General features: G+C 32.6%; 2 protein-coding genes across 2 annotated transcripts in view; one reads left to right on the top strand and one right to left on the bottom strand.

Moving 5' to 3' along the window:
- The first annotated feature begins 4,924 nt into the window (after window positions 1-4,924).
- LOC111696320 (protein artichoke) overlaps window positions 4,925-24,604 on the top strand; it is a 69,706-nt gene continuing 50,026 nt past the window's right edge. Inside the window, exon 1 of the mRNA XM_023465892.1 lies at window positions 4,925-5,062. The gene's annotated coding sequence lies outside the window, so the exon portion shown is untranslated. The remainder of the gene's footprint in view (window positions 5,063-24,604) is intronic.
- LOC111696317 (cornifin-B-like) lies at window positions 17,243-18,638 on the bottom strand. The gene is made up of 2 exons (XM_023465888.1): window positions 18,632-18,638; window positions 17,243-17,646 (listed from the first exon to the last, which is right to left on the bottom strand). Exons 1-2 carry the CDS (start codon window positions 18,636-18,638, stop codon window positions 17,243-17,245), a joined length of 411 nt encoding a protein of 136 aa, XP_023321656.1.

Here is a 24,604-nt window from a genome sequence, read left to right as displayed (position 1 = left end):
ACTGCTAAACTTATTTTCCCCAAAAATAAATTCAATCTTTCCTATAAATAAATAAACCTTAAACCAAAGTCCAGGCATTCTAATCTTAACATTTTCCCAGGGCTGCTTGGTAAATTATCAACCAATCAGTCATGCTTCACAGAAATTAATGATTTTCTACCGTTGATATAATATTTAATTTTATTTTTTAATATATAATTTCAAAAAATACACTTTTGTACATATTTATCCATGGTTTTATTTTTTTGTCAAAAACATATTGTAATTTTCACTTTCGCATGCACATGTATTTATTATCATTAAGAACAACGTTAGGTTCTCAGTAAAATCTAACAAAAATATCTTTCTGCGAAAAAAACTTGTGGGTAAAAATACATTGCTGCGATCAAAATGTATCTGTGTATCTTAAGATTATTTTTCGGTCAATAAAAATTAATCTGTTAACATATTAAAATCTTTTTTAAAAGAATTTTTACAAATATTTATCTTTGCTTAATAACATATTTTTGTTTGATTTTAATATTTTTAATTAGGAAAACCACACCTATATCTTCCTAGACCCATAAGACTAATAGTGAGACTTCATTTTATGCGTTTCATGTGTCTCACTGTACTAATAAAGTCTACAAAAACATTGACATGATCAGATTTACAATATAAGAAGGATTTATGTTTTATGTGTCTCACTGTACTAATAAAGTCTATAAAAACATTGACATGATCAGATTTACAATATAAGAAGGATTTCTTTTTAAAGAGACTCCATAGGTTTATGTGTCTCACCGTACTGATAAAGTCTATAAAAACATTGACATGATCAGATTTACAATATAAGAAGGATTTCTTTTTAAAGAGACTCCATAGGTTTATGTGTCTCACCGTACTAATAAAGTCTATAAAAACATTGACATGATCAGATTTACAATATAAGAAGGATTTCTTTTTTTGCACGTTAAAGCTGTTGTATTGTACTGTAGAGTGAAAAGTACACAGACATTGTCAGGCTTTTTATATTTAGCTTTGTTTTAAGAACTGCCTGTTCATCCATTAGCCAGGACTACTTAATAACTGTGTGGGCACGAACACAGTATTAAACTTTGTAGTAAACACTCGGCCAAATAAAACTAGTTAAAGGGAATGTTCACCTATTTCAAATACACATGATACGCTAATTTTTTTTATTTAAAATCAAACTAAGTATATATTTCCGCTGAAGGATGTTCCTGAGCGTCAGAATAAAATGCTCTGTCCAGTGTTTACTCGGAAATCGAGTTTAAATACGGAATTTTGCGGATATGTTTAATTCTTTGAAATTGGGATTCCACTGAAAGCTATTTTTTCGCGCAATGTTTTGCCAAAAAAATAAACTGAGATCTTGTCACAAACTCTAATTTTACAATCCTCATATCTTTGCAACCCGATGTTTAAGTTCATTTATTTTTCAAACTATGAATTCTGTTAGATCAAAGAGTATAAGTTTGAAATAAGTTTATAATGTCAGGTTGCAAAGATAAAGTGATTCGAAAATTTGGTTTCTTTGGATTAACAAGTTTAAATTTGTGTGGAAAAGTTCGCGAAATTCACGAGCTATAAAACTTCTGTTTTTATTAGTGCATTCTAGACAAACAGTTTGGGACATTGTTGTGATCCAAAATTAGAAAATTAGGATATTATGTATATGTATTTTGAAATAGGTGAACAGACCCTTTAAACCCATAAACAAATAAGACTTGTGTAATAAACTAAACAATATAATATTACATAACAAATATTTTTACAGCTTTTTATAATATGTATGCTTGGTGAAAACCCTAAACATACTACAGGTGAGCATGAGAATATCGAAATTGTATTTTTAAGGAAAACAAGAATTATTCCTCTCAAACTCTAATTTTCTTATCTTTGTATCTTTGAAACCAAAATGCTAAATAGCTTGTACTTTTTTTATAGCTCTATGACCTGGGCAGGTAAATTTTAAAACTGTAGCATTGGTTTTTAGCCTTAGTTTAAGAATTAATTCAAACAATTTTTGTCACGCTTTTGGCCCTTTTCATTAGTAGTTTAAAAGCATACCACAGGTCGATAATAAGAAAGTTGACCAGAATTAACCGCATTCTTGCATTCCATTAATCTAGAGCTTAGATAACATGCTGCTCAGATTGAAATTAACCCTACTTAAGTACAGAAAACTGAGTTTAAGTTCAGGTTCAATTATAAAAGTCTCAGCCTCCATGGTTGGTTGAGTTCCTATTAAATCAAAGTTCTCCAGATTCCTTTATCAGTTAAACAAAAAACAAGTTTATCAGGTATCACGCTAAACCAATTTGAAAAGCAAAGAAATGTAGTTTTTGCCACAAACTCCAATTTTCAATTCCTAAATCTTTAAACCCTGATGGTGCAAACCTTTGATATTTCAAACTCAGACTATTTCATCGAACAGTTAGTGTTAAGTGCTGCATATATTGATTTGACCAGAAGGCTTAGTTCTGCGTGGATTGAGTAAACTAAATCAATAAATAATAAGAAGGTCAGGTAGGGAAACTGGAACAGGGAGGGGGGAAGGGGGGAGGGGGCTTCACGCCAATTGAAAGACTTAATTAGGGGCGTAGACAGTAATTTTGTCCGGGAGGGGGAGGGGGAGCTTACCCTTATCTTACTTGGGGGATGGTAGTGTGCCCCCCAAAAAACCATATTTAAAAACCGTTTTCGGTCTAATTTCCTCCTTAACTCTCCTTGCTTGGTCAAATGATGCAACTTAATAAAAATTATTTTACATAAAAAGATGCTTTTTGATGTTAAAATTGGACACAAAAATTTTGTTTGAAATCTTTTAAAAAAGCTGTGATAACTAAATTTTAGTAAACTAGTTTAGCAACGCTTAAAAACCCGCTTTATGAGTGACATTTATACTGTTAGGCCCTTTAAAGCCATCTTTGGACTGAAATAATTCACCTAAAGAATTATTCATCCGTAGTCTTTAAAGATATTGAAGTTTTGCTTTTTGCACTGTACTAGAGACATCAAAGGGGATCTTTTTATTAAAAACAACTATTAAATGCTTTAAACTATGGCTTTTTTGGTCAATACCTTAAACATTTGCCTCTGAACTTGTCAAAAAAACATTTTTAGGCCATTTCTAAATTGTCAAAAGTATTTGTAGATAGCAATGGTATTGAGTTTTAAAATAAAAGATTTATCTTAACCAATCCATGATGAATCTGAAGAAAGGTGTTAAAAATACGCAATTTTTCACCTTTTTCTAAATATTTGACCATCAAAAAACAAAAATTAAAAAAAGTATTTGTAGAAAGCAAGGATGGATCTGAAGAAATGTGTTAAAAAGATGCAATTTTTCACCCTTTTCTAAATATTTGACCATCCAAAAACAAAAATAAAAAAAAACTAACAATATAGTCAATACCAAGTTAAATGATTTCCAAAATGGTATAACATTTCAAAATTCATAAAAAGAATGACAGAGAAAACCCAATTTAGCCGAGAATGATTGAAAAAGGCCAAAAATGGCGGGAAAAAAATAATATGGCTAGGACATTTAGGAAAATTATTTTTAAATGCTAAATTTCGTATTTGAGCTAATTTTACCCCAATTCTTCCTAACAAATGTGTCGCACATTTGGGATTTTTTCAGGAGTACCCTAAAAGGGAAGGGTAGGGGGTTTAAACTCACGTTCTCGGCTACAATATACATTGTACGTGCCCCTAGACATAAGGTGTCAAATAAACACCTTTTCACTTAAATAAAATGTCTAGGTATCTTGTTTTATAAAACTCAGAATCTGAATCAGAAAACATGAAAAAGAATGCATGAAGGATGACTGAAAACATGAAAAGGAATGTATGAAGGATGACTGAAAACATGAAAAAGAATGCATGAAGGATGACTGAAAACATGAAAAAGAATGTATAAAGGATGACTGAAAACATGAAAAAAATGTATTAAAGATGACTGAAAACATGAAAAAGAATGTATTACAGATGACTGAAAACATAAAAAAGAATGTATTAAAGATGACTGAAAACATGAAAATGAATTTATTAACGATGACTGAAAACATGAAAAAGAATGGGCAAGGAAGGATGAATGGAACAGTATGATGAAAGATAAATTGAATGAAATAATGAATGATGAATTATTGGATAAAGAATGGAAAAGTATGTGGGAAGGAAGGAAGGATGAATGAATGAATGAATGAATGGATGATAGATGGTGTGAACGAAGGGTGGGGTCTGTAAATAGCACGAGTTATATCTTAGCTTAATATCTTGTTTTCAAGTAGGGTCCATGCAGAATGGACTAAGATGAAAAGAATAAAGTAGGATGTAAAGACTAGAGTAGGGGAAGGAGGGGGGGGGGGAATATATCAAATATGAACCAAAACTAAGAACAATATAGTTGTTACTAAATATATAGAACTTGAAAAAAATACGATCTTTATGTGAAACTTCATCTTCAATAACAAACCTAAAAAATGGGTTCACTTGCTTTCTTTTGCTTTAAAGATTAAGAAAAGAGAAAAAAGATAGTTTTTATAGAGATAGATAGATATATTTGAAAAGAGTAGATAGAAAGATAGATAGATAGGCCTAGAGCCTTCTAGTGAGTTTATGCCTAAGGCTATTATAGCTGTGTATGATTTTCTATCTTTCCCCTTACTCCCTGTATTCCTTGTAGACGAGAGAAACCAACAACATTTGGGGAAAAAGTTATTAAAAGAAAAATAAATAAACTGTTTTCATGTTTTATCAACTAAATTCAAACCTATGGCCTGAATGTTTGATTGCACATTTTTTTAAATCTACAAAACTCTTACCCCCCTTGTCGGCCTTATTGCTAGCGCTAGTCTTGTAACTGCATTCTGAGTAGGGTGGATAGCAGTGATCTTTTTATTCTACCTCTGATATACGCCCCCCCCCCCCTGAATCATTGTAATCCGTGAAAAGTGATTTTTGCGTATTTTATGCAGATCTTTGCAGATTTGTGCAGTTCAGTGTTTGCTGGAGCAAGTGAAATCTGGAGAAGGCGGCTAGACAGTATAGACAGGTAGGGTTTCATTCATATATTTGCATAATCATACTCAACCACCCAGATAGCTCCTTATATCAGATACACTTAATAAAAGAAATTAAAAAGTCTGATCGATCAAGATTTTTCCAATTACTCCAATTAAAGTTAGTGACATGACGAAGGGAGAAGACTAGCAATCCTCTTAGCTTAATGCTTACATATATAGTGTAGGTACTGCAGTTGGTTGGAGCAATCATGTAAACAAATGATATACTCAGGCGAGCTGGGAAGGTAGGCGGTCATAAGCTACAACATTTTTCCCTTCTATGTCGTATGTTAGCCCTTTTTGTCTTCCGGCAGCCATGAGCTACAACCGTACAGTCTTCCATGTCATAGCATTCTTCCGATAGCCATGAGCCAAAACCGTACAGTCTTCCATATCATAGCATTCTTCCGATAGCCATGAGCTACAACCGTACAGTCTTCCATATCATAGCATTCTTCCGGCAGTTATCACGTTCTTAAATGATAAATTTAGTGTATTGAAATTGTAGTTTTCAATTAAGTCCAGCGACGTTATGCAAAAGATATCTAAAAAGAACTTTATATTTAAGTTTTCAATTAAAATAATGGCAATTCCTTTTAATGTAAACTGCTAAACTTATTTTCCCCAAAAATAAATTCAATCTTTCCTCTCAAATGGCTTATTTTTGAAAACATTATGAACACTAAAAATGATGCACCATAACATAGTTGTAAAGTTTAATGGGCGCTCATAACCGAAAATTTGCACTATTTAACGAGAAAATTGCAAAATAAATTTATTTTAAAATAAAATCTGTAATGCTCAGGGATTTTTCTCAACTTTCTTTATTTTATATACTACCCCAAACAATTTGTTTCGTTGCCCACTATCGGTAAAATGATGTAAATTTTCTTTGTATAATGTAAAGCAGTTTATAAACTGAATACACAATTTATTGATCTTTAATAAACTTATAAAATTTCTTTTGCGTAATGCAGCAGGATTATTAAAAATTGCAATTTCGATGCCCAACACTTATTATTCAAAAACTTAATAACTTCCGAAAGACTCAAATGTTGTGGCATGAAAGACCGTACGGTTGTGGCTCATAGCTGCCGGAGGACAAAAAAGATAATATGTGGCATGGAAGGGGAAAATGTTGTGGCTTATGGCCGCCTGCCTTCCCCCGCTCATCAGGCTGAACTTTTCATATTCTTTCCAGAAATATTATTCAAATACGAGAATCAATTTTAATTTCTCAACCTTTTTCTAAACAACAAATTATATAACAGTAGAATATTTGCTACACTTTCCGTCAGGGTTATTAAATAATTGTAATCCCTTCTGGTGAAATTTTACAAACTAATTTAAGCTCTTGCATAAAAATGATTCACCGTAAAAGCGTCTCATTAGTATCAAGTGAGTCATAAATGATTCTTTTAAGGATTTTTAAGTACTTAGTATTTGAATATTCAGCTAGATAGTTTAGGGTCACAGAAAGGACATATTTTTATTGTTTTTAATTAAATTATCAAATGAATGAAAAAAAGGTTAAATTTATTTCGAAATTATATTTATAGCTCGAAAAAAGGTATTGACATTTATTGTAATTTTCTTATGCTAAATAACTTTTAAAAAACAAAATAAATTTAAAGAAAAGAAAAAGATAATTCAGAAAATTATTAATTCCGTTTTTCACACCTGAGAATGAATCTCATGCATAAATTCCAACTCAAGATTAAATAAACTTTAATGTATGTATTGCATAAAATATGCATGGAATTATTGTATGTGTAATGTGTATGCAAATAGAAATGAGATTGACCAAAAGACTTTAACGCAATACTGAGAGACGTCGTAAAATAATTGCAGCGCAAAAGAGTGGCGCAACTGGGGGGGGGGGTGACACCTTTTGCTCTATCTACTAATCCATCTAAAATAGAAAAAAGTTTTTAAAATTTATTTTCTTTCTTCTGAACAAAAAAGAAGAAAGAAATACAGAATTGACTCTGTGCAGTCTGTAGCGGATAATAAACTCTCACACAAAACGTCCTTAGTGCACCCCAGCAGAGAATAAAAGGATAAAAACAAGTCTTTTGCTAGTTACTAAATTGAAAAACCTCTAAATGTTCCATGCACAAGGGGTTTTTCATCTTAATAATAGACAATTAAAGAGAACAGATAGAATAAGTCTGTTTAATTATTAAAGTTCTGTAACCTATTATGCTAATAGGTTAAGTAACCAAATAATCACTCTTTAATTCTTTCGTTTTAATTTCAAGTGACCCTCAATATCATAAGATGTATTTACTCGATTCACAAGGGTACCCTTTGAACCTTTGTCAGGTTAATATTGTGGAAGATATCGTCGTTTTCTTAGCTCAAAAACTGTTTAATTCTAAAAACTTTCTTCACTGCTTCTGAAGAAGAAACAAGCAGTTGTCTATTTAAAAAGAAACTAAGAATTAAAATATCCAGTTTTAAAAGATGAAATGTATGAGAACATTTTTGATGAGCCAAAAATTTTCAGAGTGCTGTTGTGAATTAGACATTCTACTCTAACAAACGGAGAGTCTCTTGAAATAGCGATAACAGTTTGTTTAATTTAAATAGTCTCTAGAATACTACTGTAAATATTCCTTTGTGGTAGAGAGCTTTTCAACTGGTTCAAAAAAACTTGATGGTTCTCAGAGAAAATATATTTCAATATTTTAAATATCCTTCTCAATTATTTACAAAAACAACCATATTATTTTATAACAAAAAAAAAACAAGGAAAAATACATTTAATAACAAATATTTTTTTAAAACACAACAAAAAAGGGGGGGAAAAGATTTTTTGAATAAAAGTGTAGTGTATACTAGAATACTAAACTAAACAAATATTACAACTGCTCTAACGTAAATGTAAAATCAGATATCCAGAAAAAAATCATGTTTCATGTCTTCCAAAACATAAAGTAAACATAGAATCCCCCATTAAACTACATTTCCGAACATGGTTTTTATATTGTATAAATCTGCAACTCATCCTATATTTAATCCCTCCTTTACAACCCATCCTACCCTTTCATCCGTCCTCTACACCATTACAGGGTAGAAAAAATCTTAATTGATTTAACACATGTCATGTTAAATCCAAGTACAAGAGACTTCTAACTACTGATGGATAACATATATTTAATATTTCATCTAAATCAACAGTACACAAGTTTAGTTATTTCCAACGCAGGAAATCCCAAGCTAAGCGTCTATGCCTCCAAAACTATTTCCAATCCCGAATTCAACTTCTTATTGCCCGAATTCCCTTTCCACTGAATTCTCCTTCTATCTGTCTCCAACCTTTCCCTGATATTTCTCCTTCAATCTGTCTCTAACCCTTCCCTTATATTTCTCCTTTAATCTGTCACCAACCCTTCTCCTGATATTCCTCCTTTACTCTATCTCCAACCCTTCTCTTGATATTTCTCCTTTAATCTGTCTCCAACCCTTCCCTAATATTTCTCCTTTAATCTGTCTCCAATCCTTCTCCTGTTAGTTCTCCTTTAATCTGTCTCCATCCCGTCTCCTGATATTTCTCCTATAATCTGTCTCCAATCCTTCGCCTGATATTTCTCCTTTACTCTATCTCCAACCCTTCTCTTTATTTTTCTCCTTTACTCTGTCTCCAACCCTTCCTCTGATATTTCTCCTTTAATCTGTATCCAACCCTTTGCCTGATATGTTTCCTTTAATCTGTCTCCAACTATTCTTCTGATATTACTCCTTTAAATTGTCTCCCATCCTTCTAATGATATTTCTCCTTTAATCTGTCTCCAACTATTCTCCTAAATTTTCTCTTTTAATCTGCCTCCAACCTTCTCCTGATATTTCTCCTTTAATATGCCTCCAATTCTTCAGCTATTTCTACTTTAGTCTGTCTCAAATCCCTCTCCTAGTATTTCTCCTTTAATCTGTCTCCAACCCTTCTCCTGATATTTCTCCTTTAATCATTCTCCAACTCTTATAATGATATTTCTCTTTTAATCTGTCTCCAATCCTTCTACTTTTTCTCCTTTAATCTGTCTCCAATCCTTGTGCTATTTCTCCTTTAATCCGTCTCCAATCCTTCTGATTGTTCTCCTTTAATTTATCTCCATCCCTTCTCTTAATATTTCTCCTTTAATATGTCTCCAACCCTTCTCTTGATATTTCTCCTTCAATATGTCTTCAACCCTTCTCCTGATATTTCTCCTTTAGTCAGTCTGCAACCCTTAAAATGATATTTCTCCTTTAATATGTCTCCAACCCTTTTCCTGATATTTCTTCTTTAATCTGTCTCCAATCCTTCTGTTATTTCTCTATTTATCAAATTCGAATTCGTCGCTTGATTCCCCAGTTTATTGGGAGACCTTGTACTTCCAACTTTCCTCCTATTTCTATGTCTCCTCATCCTTCTCCTTATCTCCCTTCTCCTACTACTACTATTACTACCCCCCATTAAGATGATTTTATTGGTATACACTAGAGAAGAAATAAAGATTAGAGATTACAGCATGATACAATCACACCAACCTCCTGATCTTACNCTGCCCCAAAGAAGACCCCGAAACTTAAGACAATCGTTACAAAACCAGAATTGGAAACCCGGTTTCCCATCCTTTTTTATTTGATTGAAAATGTAATAATGTACAATTCTTACTACAGGTTAACAGAATATAATTTTTACACAATATTTGCTACAGGTATATATCATATATGCTGGTCGAAATATTAAATTTTGCCTATAGAAAAAATGTCGACCGAATACAATATTTTTAGAAAACAAAAATCCGGGAAATTTTTAGTTTTATTAGCACGAATAAAACACGACTTGAAAAAATTAGCTAAAATCGTTACTTGAAGAATAGTTGTTCGCCATAGTTAGGTAAATCAAAATAAAGTTTTAAAAAATTAATTATTTTTTGTTATTGAAAGCCCCATTTTTCACCCTTAAATTCTTTTAAATCAAAACTTTCCTTCTTCAATTTCTTCTCTCTCTCTCTCTCTCTCTCTACCGGATAAGTTCCCCCCATCCCTTCCGGGTTACTACCACCCAAANCACCTACATTTAAACACGCAAGAGTATTATCATGAAATATTTTCTAGTCTTCTCGTGTTCTTTTAGCATTAAGAAGAATAATAGTCCGGGAAAATGGAATGCAACCCGTCACCCCCTTCCAGCCAGCTCAAGTGAACTTGAGCTGTTACTTAAAAAGAGTCTATTTATATTTCTAAACCAGTCACACAAACTTCCCGCAAAAGAAGAGATATTTCTGAAAGCTTAGATTCCTAGAAGAAGAAAATGAATTCTAATCATGAAGGAGGGGGTCAAATGGGCTTGATAGAAAGGGAATGGAAGAGTCAGATATTCGACTGCTTAGTGAAAAAATTGTTAAGGCACATGACTTGAATGCTTAAATTAAGGTAGGGGGAAGGAGAACTTAAAAGGGTCCAAGATACTAGGTAGGAGGGTTCCAAGATATGGGGAGAGGAAGAAAAAGATAAAATGTGTCTATTAGACGGGTAAGGGTAGGAAAATAAAATAGGCTAGCCTATTTGAAAGGAAATAGTTAAAATGACCAAGGTTGAATGACAGATGGAATAATAAGAAAGTGTATTCTATACTTTAGATATCCTTCAGCTAAGCACGAATTTCAAATTGCAATCTTTCATCTTTACAACCTGGTTACATATATACAGTAAGTCCCATAAGACTGTGGCATAGGAAGACGACATTTAAGCAATCGATGCATATTTGAGTAACAAGACAAAAACCTGAACCCGTAGCGTTAAAACAACTTATTTAGTAAACTGGGCCTATGTGCACTATCGAGTGTTCCTTTTCTAAAGTTTTATGGGTCTTACTTTACGTCTATAAATATACATAATATTTGTTGTAAAACAACAGTTAACCCATGTTTATTGACTGATGAGGATCGAGAGATCTGAAACATTTTGTATTAACAAATATGAAAACTGAGAAGCTGCTCTGATTATTGCTTTATAGTATAAATATACATATATATATAATATACATTGTAAATCTTATACAATGGGACAAAAGAAACTGGGAAAAAGAAGACGACCGTTGGCCTCAAGTTATGATTGTAAACATTGAAACACAGCAATTGTTAACTGCGAAGTGCACTGAACCCCAAATTACATAATTATTTAATTAAAACAACATTAAATTCACAATTCTATGGAAAACCTTGAGTTGGTTAAAGCCTGGAACCCTCCCTCTCACATTATCCTGAATCCTGAATATCGTGTAGGGCGAGTAGGGCGAGATGAAGAAAAAATGTTTGATGCGGAGTTTTTGAATTTCTTCACTCTGCACGCGAGCGTAAATGTATCCTAGACTTTTTACCCATTTCTGCTCCAGGCAACCTTTTTGGGTCTGGACATGGAAGAATGCTGGGATCTCTTAAAATCCCTTGTTCGCCCTAGAATCGTATATTTTTGGTGCGAGAGTAGATCGAAATATCTGATTCCGCACCGGCGCTTACAAGATGTTTATGAGATTCTCATGTTCGCTTTTTACCTTGACGTTCTTTGAAATCAGAAAGTTGATATATAATTTAGGAGTCTGTGTGTTCATTGTCAAGTGTTAATTTTCTTAAATTTATTATCCAGTGTTCAGTGTCCAGTGTCCAGTATTCATTATCCAGTATCCAGTATCCAGTATCCAGTATCCGGTATACGGTATCCAGTATCCAGTTTCCAGTATACAGTATCCAGTATCCAGTATCCAGTATCCAGTATCCAGTATCCAGTATCCAGTATCCTGTTTCCAGTATCCTGTATCCTGTATTCAGTATCCAGTATCCAGTATCCAGTATCCCGTATCCAGTATCCAGTATCCAGTATCCAGTATCCAGTATCCGGTATACGGTATCCAGTATCCAGTTTCCAGTATACAGTATCCAGTATCCATTATCCAGTATCCAGTATCCAGTATTTAGTATCCAGTATCCAGTATCCAGTATCCAGTATTCAGTATCCAGTATCCAGTATCCAGAATCCCGTATCCAGTATCCTGTATTCAGTATCCAGTATCCAGTATCCAGTATTTAGTATCCAGTATCCAGTATCCAGTATCCAGTATCCAGTATTCAGTATCCAGTATCCAGTATCCTGTATTCAGTATCCAGTATCTAGTATCCAGTGTCCAGTGTCGACTGCCCCAAAGAGAAAGTTGTCGCGTTGTTTGAATCTAAATTCTGAAGTAAATTCTAGCATTGTCATCTGCCCAACCTACTATTGATATAGGGGGGTCGGTACCCTTCTTGGTTCTCCAAACAAAGATGAAAGTTTTTTGTCATTAAATTTTTTCAAGCTCAATCCGTCGATAGTTGAATTAAAATAGATGAACTTAAACTAGAATTTATATGTCATAACCATGGATTGGTCATAACTATAAGAAGCTGGAATTTAATTAGAACCTTTAATAGAGATGCCTATTTTTCGAAAACAAACGGTTAATCAGATCCAAATTTGTTAAAAAAATAATCTTACAATATGTGTGCACAACATATAGAACGTTAGATTTTAAACTTAAAATGTTTTTAAGAAAAAATATTGAAATCTTTGAGAAAGGGGGGTCGGTACCCTTGTTTATACTCCAAGTACAGTGTGTCCCATGAAACATGACAGTTGTTGAATAGTTTTGAATGTCTTCTTCCATATACTGTATTATATGTTGAAGACATTTTTCAGCATATCTCGTTAAAAAATATTTTACTTAAATATATTTTAATTTGATATCAATTTTACTATGATTTGACTGTCATACAATATTGTTTACTTTGCATTTTGGTATCAAGCCACTTTTACAAATTATGTAAGAAGACATTTTAAATTATTCATAAACTGTCATGTTTCGTGGGACACCCTGGATCACTGTCTCTGTTCCTCTGTGTTTTGGATGATGTACACTGTTAACTCGGTACAATGGGGTGCACTTGGCCCTCACGGTACAATTGGTACATGGGCCGGCACACTTGGACTCACGGTACCCTTAGTACATGGTATTCACTTGGAACTACACTTGGAACATCAAAGATACTCAATGTGCTCTCGTTGCATTGGGTACACTTGGTACACGGAGTACACTCATAGAATATGGGGTACACAATACACATAGTACATGAGGCAAACGTTGTACATTGGACGCAAGAATCACGCCCCCCCTTCATTATCCCCCCCCTACTGCATTCCCCCCACTCAGCCCCTGTCGTTAACATAACCCCCTCACGACCGTATAATAGTCGCTTTGCGTCTTCTTCTTCCCGTGACAAATGTTTCTTGTAAGATTCCAAATTTGGAGTAGAACATGAGTCGTGTTTAAGTCGTGTTGTTTGAATCGTGTTGTTATACATACTGTCCTATATCCGCATTTTGTAAAGGACACCCATACCATGGGTTTAGCATTTTAGCATACCGTGAGGGGGAACCCCCGGCAGCCATGAGCCTCCCAGATACCATATGCAGCACTGAGCCTCCGCCATTTCATACTAAAACTTCAAAAAAATTGACGCGAAAAGGAAGAAAGATAATAAGAAAACAATTATAATGTGAATTCGATTAGATTTGCTAAAGTCTTTGATTTAAGCGATACATTTTTTTAATTGTTATGTTTAGATAAATCTCGTAATGCAAAATTTTAGTTTTTAAGAAGTTTCTGAATTAAAAAAAAAACTTTACAAATCAAACAAAACTCATTTTAGAATTTGTTTTCATAATATCTTTCTGTTCGCGTAAAAGACTTTATAGTTTTTGTATAAAATTTGTATTGCTATAGCGGAGGCTCGTTGCTGCATAGTAAATCTGGGAGGCTCATAAACATTCTTGAATTCGACCGGTTTAATTAGTATTTAATTTAATTTAGTATTTTGCTTGTAAAATATGATTTGAAACTTGAATTATGGGTGGACTGGTTAAATTTCTTTGTACATATTTTTTCGTAATAGAAGAACCACTTTTCTATATCTCTGAAAAAAAGAAGTTAACTAAAAACCTTCCATTATATTATATATTATGATCAAAGCAAATTTTAAAGTTTGAAAATTCCTCTGATCCATTATAACATGATAATAAGTTGTTTGTTTGTTTCATTGGTCTTTTATAACAAATTTTGTTGTTCATTGGCTACACTTCTTTAGAAACACACTTTGGGACTTGGGTGGGATATTGAACGCACATATTGTCTTAGCCATATTCTGATTGGGCTATTTTTGATTCATGTCCCTAGTCCAAATTTGCATAGGCCTGATCATTAAAAAAATTAGGATTTATAAAAAGTTTAAAAAGTATGTCGAAAAAATCTCAAAAACAGTTTTTTTACTTTTAACAAATATTAATCCATTTTTCAAGGGCTTTTCAAATATATAAGTCTTAGCCCTAAGGGGGGGGGGCGGAAAACAATTCCCAACCGTGATAGGGTTAATGTCTCTGAATGCTATTAGGGAAGTTTTTTCAAACGTGAATTAAAATAAGTTTTATTAATCACAGTGTTATTCTATATACTATGCATGAATACCAACCATTTACCCCCATTTGATAAATCATTTAAACCTAATGAGATTGCATTTTCAACTTGTTAATGATGCCTTTAAGGAAAGTAGATACCTGCAAATGATTATCAAATTAGATAATTTAAAACCACGCTTGGACTTGCAGAATAGGAACATTAGTAGCTGTGCAAAAAATGAACTAATTAATCATGAGTAATAATTACACCAAGCACCATGTTGGGCTGATTTTAATGAACATTTTCTAAGTCTTTTCAGGTTTTTTAAACTCTCCCTTCCTAGATAAAACAGTTTTAAGAAACAAGTTTTTAAACTCTCCCTTCCTAGATAAAACAGTTTTAAGAAACAAGTTTTTGTTGCATCTTTTAAAACAATCTTAAGGAATTAAAACTAAAACTGCCTAATCCTTATAATCTTTGATATTTAAAACTTTGATTATCTAAACTAGTACAGGTGTCACAGTTTAAAATATATATCTAAGGTCTCCGACATTGTGGTTTTAAAGAAAGATGGAATTAAAGTGGTTTAAAGTCACATCTTTTTGTGTTCTTGGAGTCCAGACTTCAATACATTTATGTACATTTATTTTTATTATTTGATACTTAGTATAGTTGAATACAATTAAATATGAAGTATTAACACTAAAAAAAACAGAAGCCCAATTTTTTCAGCACGTTTAAGGATCCATTTTTTTTTATCTCACTAGGCTTCCAGGGCGCTTCGCACCAATCTTTAGTTATAACTTTTAAGCGCTGTTCTATCAATTTTCTCTTTTTTAAGTATCAAACAACAAAATTTCGCTTATAGCTTTTTTCGTGAATTAAGAAAAATAGAATTTTTTTTAGGCAACATTGTTTTCCATCCATAAACCTTCCTTGGGATCATGTGATGTCCAAGAAAAAATGTGTGTTCAATCGATTCAGCCGTTTTGACGTTTATTGGATACAAACGCAAAGTTTATATTCCATCTTTAAAAAGGACTATGAACATAATAGATATGAAAAAAGAAAATCTCTTCTCCAAAATGATATATTTTGTTTTACTTTATTTATTTACCAGTATATAAAAAGTTTCACCTAACCGTATTATTATCTATTGTAAACTCAGGGAGGGGATATTTATTATAATGGTCAAGATAAATGCATCCATTGTTTAAGCATTAGTCCCCCCTCCCATTAACGTTTACCCCCCCCCCCTTCACAGCCCCCTATCGTTCAATCCTATAGAAGGTTGTATAATAAGGTTGGTTACTCTCGATGCGCTCCAATGTACAGAAAATGTCTTTTCCTAAGATAGATAGATAAATACCCAATATGACGTCCCTCTCGCCTGTATAATCAGTGACGTCATATTGTGTTTCTATCTATTTTAGGAGACGACATTTTCCGTACATTGGAAAGCATCGAGAGTAACTAACCTTATTATACAGCCTTGATCCTATATATCTTCAACAATAGCACAGCACTCTTTAACCATAATTGCGTAATGCTTAACATTTGTTAAACAATTCCTTATATAGTTTTAAGTAAATTAAGCCAACGAAAGATTATACAAAAAGTGCGCCCAATTTTAAAAGGCTTTTTAAATATCAAATTTTGGCAAAATTTGTTAAAGATGTTTAAAAAGTGAAGAAGTTCTAGCGTTCTAGTTTAAGCCGTTTTAAGTTATTTAGAAAAAAACTGTGATAGTGTTAAAATGTGAACTTGTTTTCTATCCAAATCATATGTAACAAGACTATATTCAAGACAGAAAACCTAATTTAACCTTGGGATCCTCCTTTTATAAGAGTTAAGGTCGTCTTTACACACTCATCCTTTAAGGGTGATCCTATTAATGTATTTACAGCATTTTCTTTAACTTATCAGAATCCAACTGAAACATTTACAGCAAAAATGGGGTATTAGGCATTGCTCACAGATTTTTATACAAGGAAAGTTATTTCAGAGGTGTACGGATCTTTTGTACTGCAGTGTACTGTCTCTGGGCGGTAATGTAAACACAAGACGAATGTCGAAGCCTGACATGGGATCCATCTTTCACATAGAAAATCATAAAAATATTCTGGTCATAGGAAACAAAAATGTGAATTATCAAAATTATCAAAGTTTAATGCTTTTATCTTCCTCGGACAGTGATACTAAACGAACACTGATGCATCTATTCTTGTTTATAAATTCCGCTTAGAGAGAACTGGTTTCAATATGTACGCAGAGTTTACGCAACTGCAATTAACTTTCTTTGCATTATAACCTTGTGTCAAGCCATATCTGTTTGTTTAGTAGATCGAACGCAATGATAATATATGATATATATCATGATATATATGATATAATTTAAGGAAATATTGTAGATCAAAAAGAAGAAACTTGAATACTAAATGATAAAGGTTAAAAAGATTGGTTTTAAGGACAGGGTATAGGTATGTAATGAGCAAAAGGACGTAAATGAAGGATATGAAGGGAGTGAAAGTTGCCCCTTGATTAGCAACTAGATAGTGATATGGACAATAAGGCGAGAGTGAGAGAGATGGTGAAGGGGGGNATCTCAGCATAGGTACAGGGTTAAATGTACATATGTACAGGTTTACAAACAAAGAGGTCGTGACTGTAATGACGGTAAATCATTTTATGTAACAATCTAATTGGTTATTATTGGTATAAAAGGGACTGTAAAAGGGACTGGAGACTCATGATGTTTAGGTTCTGGAGACTCATAATGTTTAGGTTCTGGAGACTCATAATGTTTAGGTTCTGGAGACTCATAATGTTTAGGTTCTGGAGACTCATAATGTTTAGGTTCTGGAGACTCATAATGTTTAGGTTCTGGAGACTCATAATGTTTAGGTTCTGGAGACTCATAATGTTTAGGTTCTGGAGACTCATAATGTTTAGGTTCTGGAGACTCATAATGTTTAGGTTCTGGAGACTCATAATGTTTAGGTTCTGGAGACTCATAATGTTTAGGTTCTGGAGACTCATAATGTTTAGGTTCTGGAGACTCATAATGTTTAGGTTCTGGAGACTCATAATGTTTAGGTAAACCTTTGTATTTTATCAGCTTTAGTCTCGTGGACTTTCACATTATTTTACATAAGACATGAATGCCTGTTTAGTTTGGTTGTATTTCATCATTAAAATTAAATAGATTTAGGTCTTCATTGCATGATAATGTTATATGACTCTACTTGTGTGCTAATCTTGAACCCGGTTCAAATTATGAATAACAAGTTTTAAATCTTTCATGCTGGATTGTATAAACGTAGGAAGTCTGAGTCCTGAGATTATTTAGAAATTCATCCTGAGCTGCATGGAGAGAGAGGAGAAAGTCCCATCCCGTGGTTCCAGCCCTACCCGGAGATTTGGAATATATAACCCGTCCTACGCAATTACAAAAGTGCTCAATTCCGCAGTTTATATGCACGCGACAAGTCGGAGGAAACTCACATTTAGAAATTATTTTATTTTCTGCTTAAAGGGACTGTAAGCGTAATTTTAAGCGAACCTCCATGCAAAGTTTCCAATGCCCGATTCACAACGGTATCCACAAACGTGAATTGCGCATTTCTTCTGCAGGAAAACACGTTATCAGAATTCAATACTTTTATCAGACACATGTTTCAAGAGTACCGTTGTGAATCTGATATTGTCATCTTTGCTTTGAGCTTCACTTGAAATAATGCTTACAGTCTCTTTAATTTCTTTAATATGTTTTATTCTTTTTATATAAACATCCTAATTTAGCCAAACAGGGCATTCATTCACGTTGAATCTCTATATATAAAGTATTAATCTGTTTGTTTGTTCATAAAGTCCCCCATCACGCCTGCTGCCCAGCCCCCCCCCTCTTTTCTTTAATAAACTCCCCCATCACGCCTGCTGTACAGCCCCTCCCCCTCCTTTCTTTAATAAACTCCCCTATCACGCCTGCTGTACAGGCCCCGCCCCTCCACAAAAGAGTCATGTTTTGCTGAGGAGTGTACTAGGCGTATAAGTGGTGTATGACTACATAATAAAAGGATGCCTTTACCAGCCATATTCACAGCTATATTTGGTATACGCCAAAAAACATGCATCTGTGCAGATAGATAGATAGATACATAGATAGGTAGATAGATAGATATAGATAGGTAGATAGATCCTTTATGCACTGATTCAGGATAAGATGTATACTGTTGTGCAGAACTACATTTGTATATTCTTATCTATAGTGTTAATCATTGTTAGAATATGTTCCAATATTTTATATATCTTAAACATCCTGTGGTCAGATGATGTGAAAATTTAGAGGCGTTACCTTTGTATATGTATTATTATTATTATTATATTATTAGTTATATATTTCATAATATCAAGAATATAATAATGGTCTTCGCTCATTTATTTATATATATATGTATATATTTTAAGAATGAACTTCAGAATCTTACTATATACATGCATGATGTTTCATGTCTTGAAGCATTCCTCAGTATATATTTGTATATATATAAACAGGGTGAGTAAAAAAAGTGTGATTTGCGGCGCCTGGTGCAAAATTGTACCTTTTTTGTGCAATTCTCCTGTATGATGTTTTTCAATATTTTTTGAAAATTTGAAATTTTTTTGGTACTTTGCAATTACTCAAAAAAAATCCGCGAACCTTTTTTTACTCTCAAAATCAAAAGTTCAGAAAAAAAATGTGTAAATAAATTGTTTCTATCGAAATCTAAAATTTTAAAAAGATTGAATCACATATTCTTAGAAAATATGCAAAATTGTAAAAAGAAAATTCGCAATTTTCAGTTCTGGTATATTTTTTTCAGAAAAATTATTTTTCAATGGTTCTTCAGGTTTCAAATGAACATCGTATTTGTAATACTTAAGAATAATTTAAATAACTTTTTCTCAAAAATTAGACCAGAACTAAAAATTGCATATTTTCTTATTACAAGTTTGCAAGTTTTCTGTGATTCTGAGATTCAATCTTTAAAAGATTTAAGAATTTGATAGAAATAATTTATATATATATTTTTGCTTTTCTAAACTTTTGATTTTGAGAGAAAAAAAAAGGTTCGCGGATTTTTTTTGAGTTATTGAAGTACTAAAAAAATTTCAAATTTTCAAAAAATATTCTTATATTATTATTATTATTATGATTAATTAAAGAGTCTTTGGGCGCTATAAGTAGTAGATAAAGCACACGAATGAGTTAGTTCTTAGTTTTGTTCTTACGTCGTTATAATTTCGTTAATTGTTCAAATTCGGAATAAAGCAGAGTAAACACATTTCAACCTAAACAGATAAAGAAGGTAATATTTATTTGGTTATATATATATATTATATGATAATATAACCAATTCAAAGCATGTTTTAGATAGCTCCTCAATAAGTGGAGTTATAATTTAAAGCATATAAGATTATAATCATATACGTGCAATTTACTTTAGTTTGACGTGAAAGAACTGTGGTAATGTAACCGATAATTTACTTTAGTTTGACGTGAAAGTACTGTGGTAATGTAACTGATAATTTACTTTAGTTTGACGTGAAAGTACTGTGGTAATGTAACCGATAATTTACTTTAGTTTGACGTGAAAGTACTGTGGTAATGTAACTGATAATTTACTTTAGTTTGACGTGAAAGTACTGTGGTAATGTAACCGATAATTTACTTTAGTTTGACGTGAAAGTACTGTGGTAATGTAACTGATAATTTACTTTAGTTTGACGTGAAAGTACTGTGGTAATGTAACCGATAATTTACTTTAGTTTGACGTGAAAGGACTGTGGTAATGTAACTGATAATTTACTTTAGTTTGACGTGAAAGAACTGTGGTAATGTGTAACTTATAATATTTCTATGCCTGATCATTCAACCAAGTTGTGGTGAAAGTGTTCTAATAAATAGACAGGTTTTTTTAATCCACAGAATCAGTTTATTTTGCCAAATTGAGTAGGCTTAGCACAAGGCCAGACAAACACGATGGGGGGGGGGGGGGTTTTACTGTAAAGAATTATAGAGTTATCCACTAACACTAAAGTGTATATTTTTTCCACAACCTCAACTTTTAAATACCGAGATTCAATGTTTAAATTCTGTTTATGGTTTACGTTTAATAGAAACTATATTAACGTTTTCAGTGCTTTTGAATATTAGAAAAATACTGAGAATTTTAAATTTTAGACTATGGTTGGTTATTGTTCCTTCTTTCCTACTCTATGTCGTAGACCGTAGATATTTCAAACTATGAATACTGTTGGATTAAAAATCTAAGTTTGAAATATGAGAAGTTTACACCATCAAGTTGCAATGATATAGGGATTAGAAAAGTTGAGTTTGTGGCAAAAACTCAATTCCTTTCCTGCAGGGCTGTAAGTACGTGCAAGGAGAAAATACACGTACACTTTTATTTAAACAATTCCAGGTCTATATTACAATTTAAATATTGGTTTAAATGCATTTGTTTATTCTTTCCTTAGAACTTTTAAGTGAACAAAAAGAGCTTAATTCGTTGGTCAAAACCAATGTATTTTGACGAATGAGAAATCGGATAGACAAGGAGAGTTGATAAAAAGTTTGCAGCAAGCTTTCTCTTTTTTAAATAAATTTTTTTCAATTTCATTTTCTGAAATTTTTCAGTTCAGTAGAAAAGGCCCTAATAATATTATATTTGACTAGACAAATGAGAGGAGACGAAGGGGGGGATTTTTCCCGAAAAGATACACCCCTAATAGTACACAAAACATAATTCCTCGGAATTTAGTTACAAATATCTCTTCTCGGTTTCCTTTTTATTTTGAGAATTTAGTCGTGAGCTCTAGTTTTCTTGCAAGTTTCTGAAAATACTGCAAATACTAGATAATTCTCATTTTCAAGGTCAAAGAAACGGACATTCCACGCAATCTTCTGTCTGCATTCATTCAGCTATTAATCTAATTTGGAGTTATGAATTCTTGAGTTAAAATTGTACGTTCGTTTTGCCTAAGCAATATTTAAAACTGTAATAAAATTTTTCAAAGATACATTTTATCTTTCAGTTTTAAATGAAAACTGTACTAGGCATGAAAAGACTAATTAAAATAAATCAGCATCTACAAAAAAACAAAAAACAACCATACAGATATAGATATATTCATTTAATCATGTGTAAGTACATACATTGTTTAATGTATATCCTTAAAAGTAGAAATCGAGTTACAATATGTTCATGTTATAAACTCACAACTAAAATTCAGTGTGTCCCCGAAAAAAATGGGTAATAAGTTACTTTTTAGATTGGTTATCTTATTAAAAGCCTCGTTTTTATCCAAAAGTCTCGTTTTTATCGAAAAGTCTCGTTTCTATTGACATACTTCACAAGAAGTGATTAAATATATTAATAATACGTACAATACAATCAATATTGGGTTGAAAAAATTCATACAATTAGAATGTTAAATTACCAATTATGGTTATTAAATTCAATTCAAAGATGACAATGGACACAGATATCTTTCAATGCAAAGATGAAAATGTTGAAAATATAAAGATGTTGAAAATATGAAGATGTTGAAAATATGAAGATGTTGAAAATATGAAGATGTTGAAAATATGAAGATGTTGAAAATATGAAGATGTTGAAAATATGAAAATGTTGAAAATATTAAAAGAAAATTTTATTTTATTCTGGTTGTTTATTTAAATCTTTTTATATAATTTGTTTTGTGATTTCCTAAAATCTACGAATTGGAGCCTTCCATGTGTCCCCCGCAGGATCTCTCTTATCAATATTTTACTAATGATCGCGCTACCTCCACTAAAAAAAATACAATGACGGTGTCGGTTTATTAAATTGTTTCAAAAATGAAGCAACCTTTTATTTAAATTGAAGAATGTTACTTTGGAATGTAATTGTAGATATTAAGGCGAAACCATTGAGAAATTTCGACATAAGAGGGGGGATGGCGAAAAGGGGAGAAATTGAGGGTGGAGAGGGGGGATGGGGGTTAAATGTATGCTTATCATTAATAAGCATATATAAGGTGGGTTGAAACTAGGTATTAACCTGGGTTATGCATAATCAACCACTTGAGTATGTTTATCTCATAGGCTAATCCCTTGCATCTCCTTTCCTCTTCTCCCCTCCCTCTAAACACCGGGTAACATCACCCTGCAATAGGAGGGGGAGGGGGGAGGGGGGGTGATATGCAGAGAATATTTGTTCAGAGAAATCACATTTAGAAGGTATAGATAGTAATAGGGATTTGGGATTCTAACTTAAAGGAACAGTCGATATAATTTCAAGTGAGCCTCCCTTTTAGAGCAGCATTTTACGGTACACGGTACCCTTTAAACCTTAATCCGACCAGTCTGTGAATATCTTCGTTTTTTTAGGCTAAAAAAGGTGTAACTCTGACATTTTCCTCCATTGTTTTTTGTTTCAGAAATCTGCTTAATCTCTTATACGGAGAAACCGCAATTGAAAATAATCAATGTTTTTAAACTGGAAATGTCAGTCTATAAACCGAGGATCAATTAAATGAACTTCTACGTTCCTTTTAAAGACTTGATTCAAAGAAAAAAATGAAACATAAAAACCTGATTCTGGTTATCATTAGATTTTTAAATTTTAAGAAGTTGTAAAAAAAAATATTTTTCAAATGCCATTCTCCTATTCTGAAAAAACTGTTTTCTACTAAACATCATGGTTCAAGGGTTCGTTATATTTCATATCTCTCTTAGGTAGTTAGACTATCTCCATACATTTTACAACATCTGTTTTCATTTAAAATTTCGGATTTATGCCATTTTAAGTTGAACTTCCTGCACACATTTTGTAGAATAAACCTTTTATGAATTCTATTTTTAAGTTAAGACCTTTAAGGGAATATACTAGATAGAGTGTCAAATGATATTAAAATTAAAATTTTTATTACAAAAATTATTGTTTATTATTTTATCTAATTGTAAGCATTACAGAAACTGCTTCACTATAACAAAGAAAATACGAAATAACAAAACTTATTCATACTTTCTAAAATATGAAACACGAGATAGAAACAAATTGGGGGATTTTTATTCATATTTTTAGAGATTGGAATCCGACTCTCTGCTTTACAGACTGAACCTTAGCCCTCCTTTAACCCTCCTTCCGTCTTCACGTCCTGGGAACTTTTTGACCCCCTGAGGCTCCGAATCTGGCCTAGTATGATCCTGGGGACCCCTGAGAAGGAAACTTTAGCGAGTGCAAATATACGAAACCAGGTTTAGGTTTTCTTTTTGACCTTTGCGTATTTTCTTCGATTGCCATGAAAAGTTTATAAAAAAATTAAAGGACCAAACTCAGTTTACTCTGTCAACGAAACCCGGTTTCGACAACAAGTTTTACATTAAAAGTTTGTGTGTTCTGGGAGAGCAGAATGGGCGGAAGCAAGGTTTAAACACGAGAATATTATCTCCTGGTATAAATGTATACAGTATACATGTGTGTCACGCCAAACTATAACTGTAAATTGCACTTTAAATTTAAAATTTTTATGTTTCTGATAATAATTCCTCTGATTTGAAGAGCCATCGAAAATAACAAAAACGTTTTAAATTTCTGACAATTCTTAACCAAATAAATTAGTTTTCTCATACTTCTCCGTAACATTAAAACTAGAGAAGCTACAACTGTTCAAAGTTGTACCAGTTGTACCAGTTGTACCAGTTGTACCAGTTGTACCAGTTGTACCAGTTGTACCAGTTGTACCAGTTGTACCTGCAGAAATTTTGCAAACATTTTACCTGTTCCTCTTGGCTAGTTTGCAGTGTTGTATAGACTGAATTGCAAGCAAAAATAGAGCTTATATACAGTGCATGCACAGTCATACATATCACGGGGTTATTAAGGTTAGGGGGGGGGTAGGGGAGATGTGGAAGGGGGGAGGGTAAAAAGGAAATGAAAATAAGGAAATTTGTGTGCAAAGAAAGATGATATTATATTTCCGAATGACGTGGTACATTAAGATAGATCAGGGTTTTTATAATCTTCATCATAAC

The sequence above is a fragment of the Eurytemora carolleeae genome, unplaced genomic scaffold (assembly GCF_000591075.1).
Source record: "Eurytemora carolleeae unplaced genomic scaffold, Eaff_2.0 scaffold121, whole genome shotgun sequence".
Taxonomy (NCBI): Eukaryota; Metazoa; Arthropoda; class Copepoda; order Calanoida; family Temoridae; genus Eurytemora; species Eurytemora carolleeae.
This window is presented reverse-complemented; position numbering and strand designations above follow the sequence as displayed.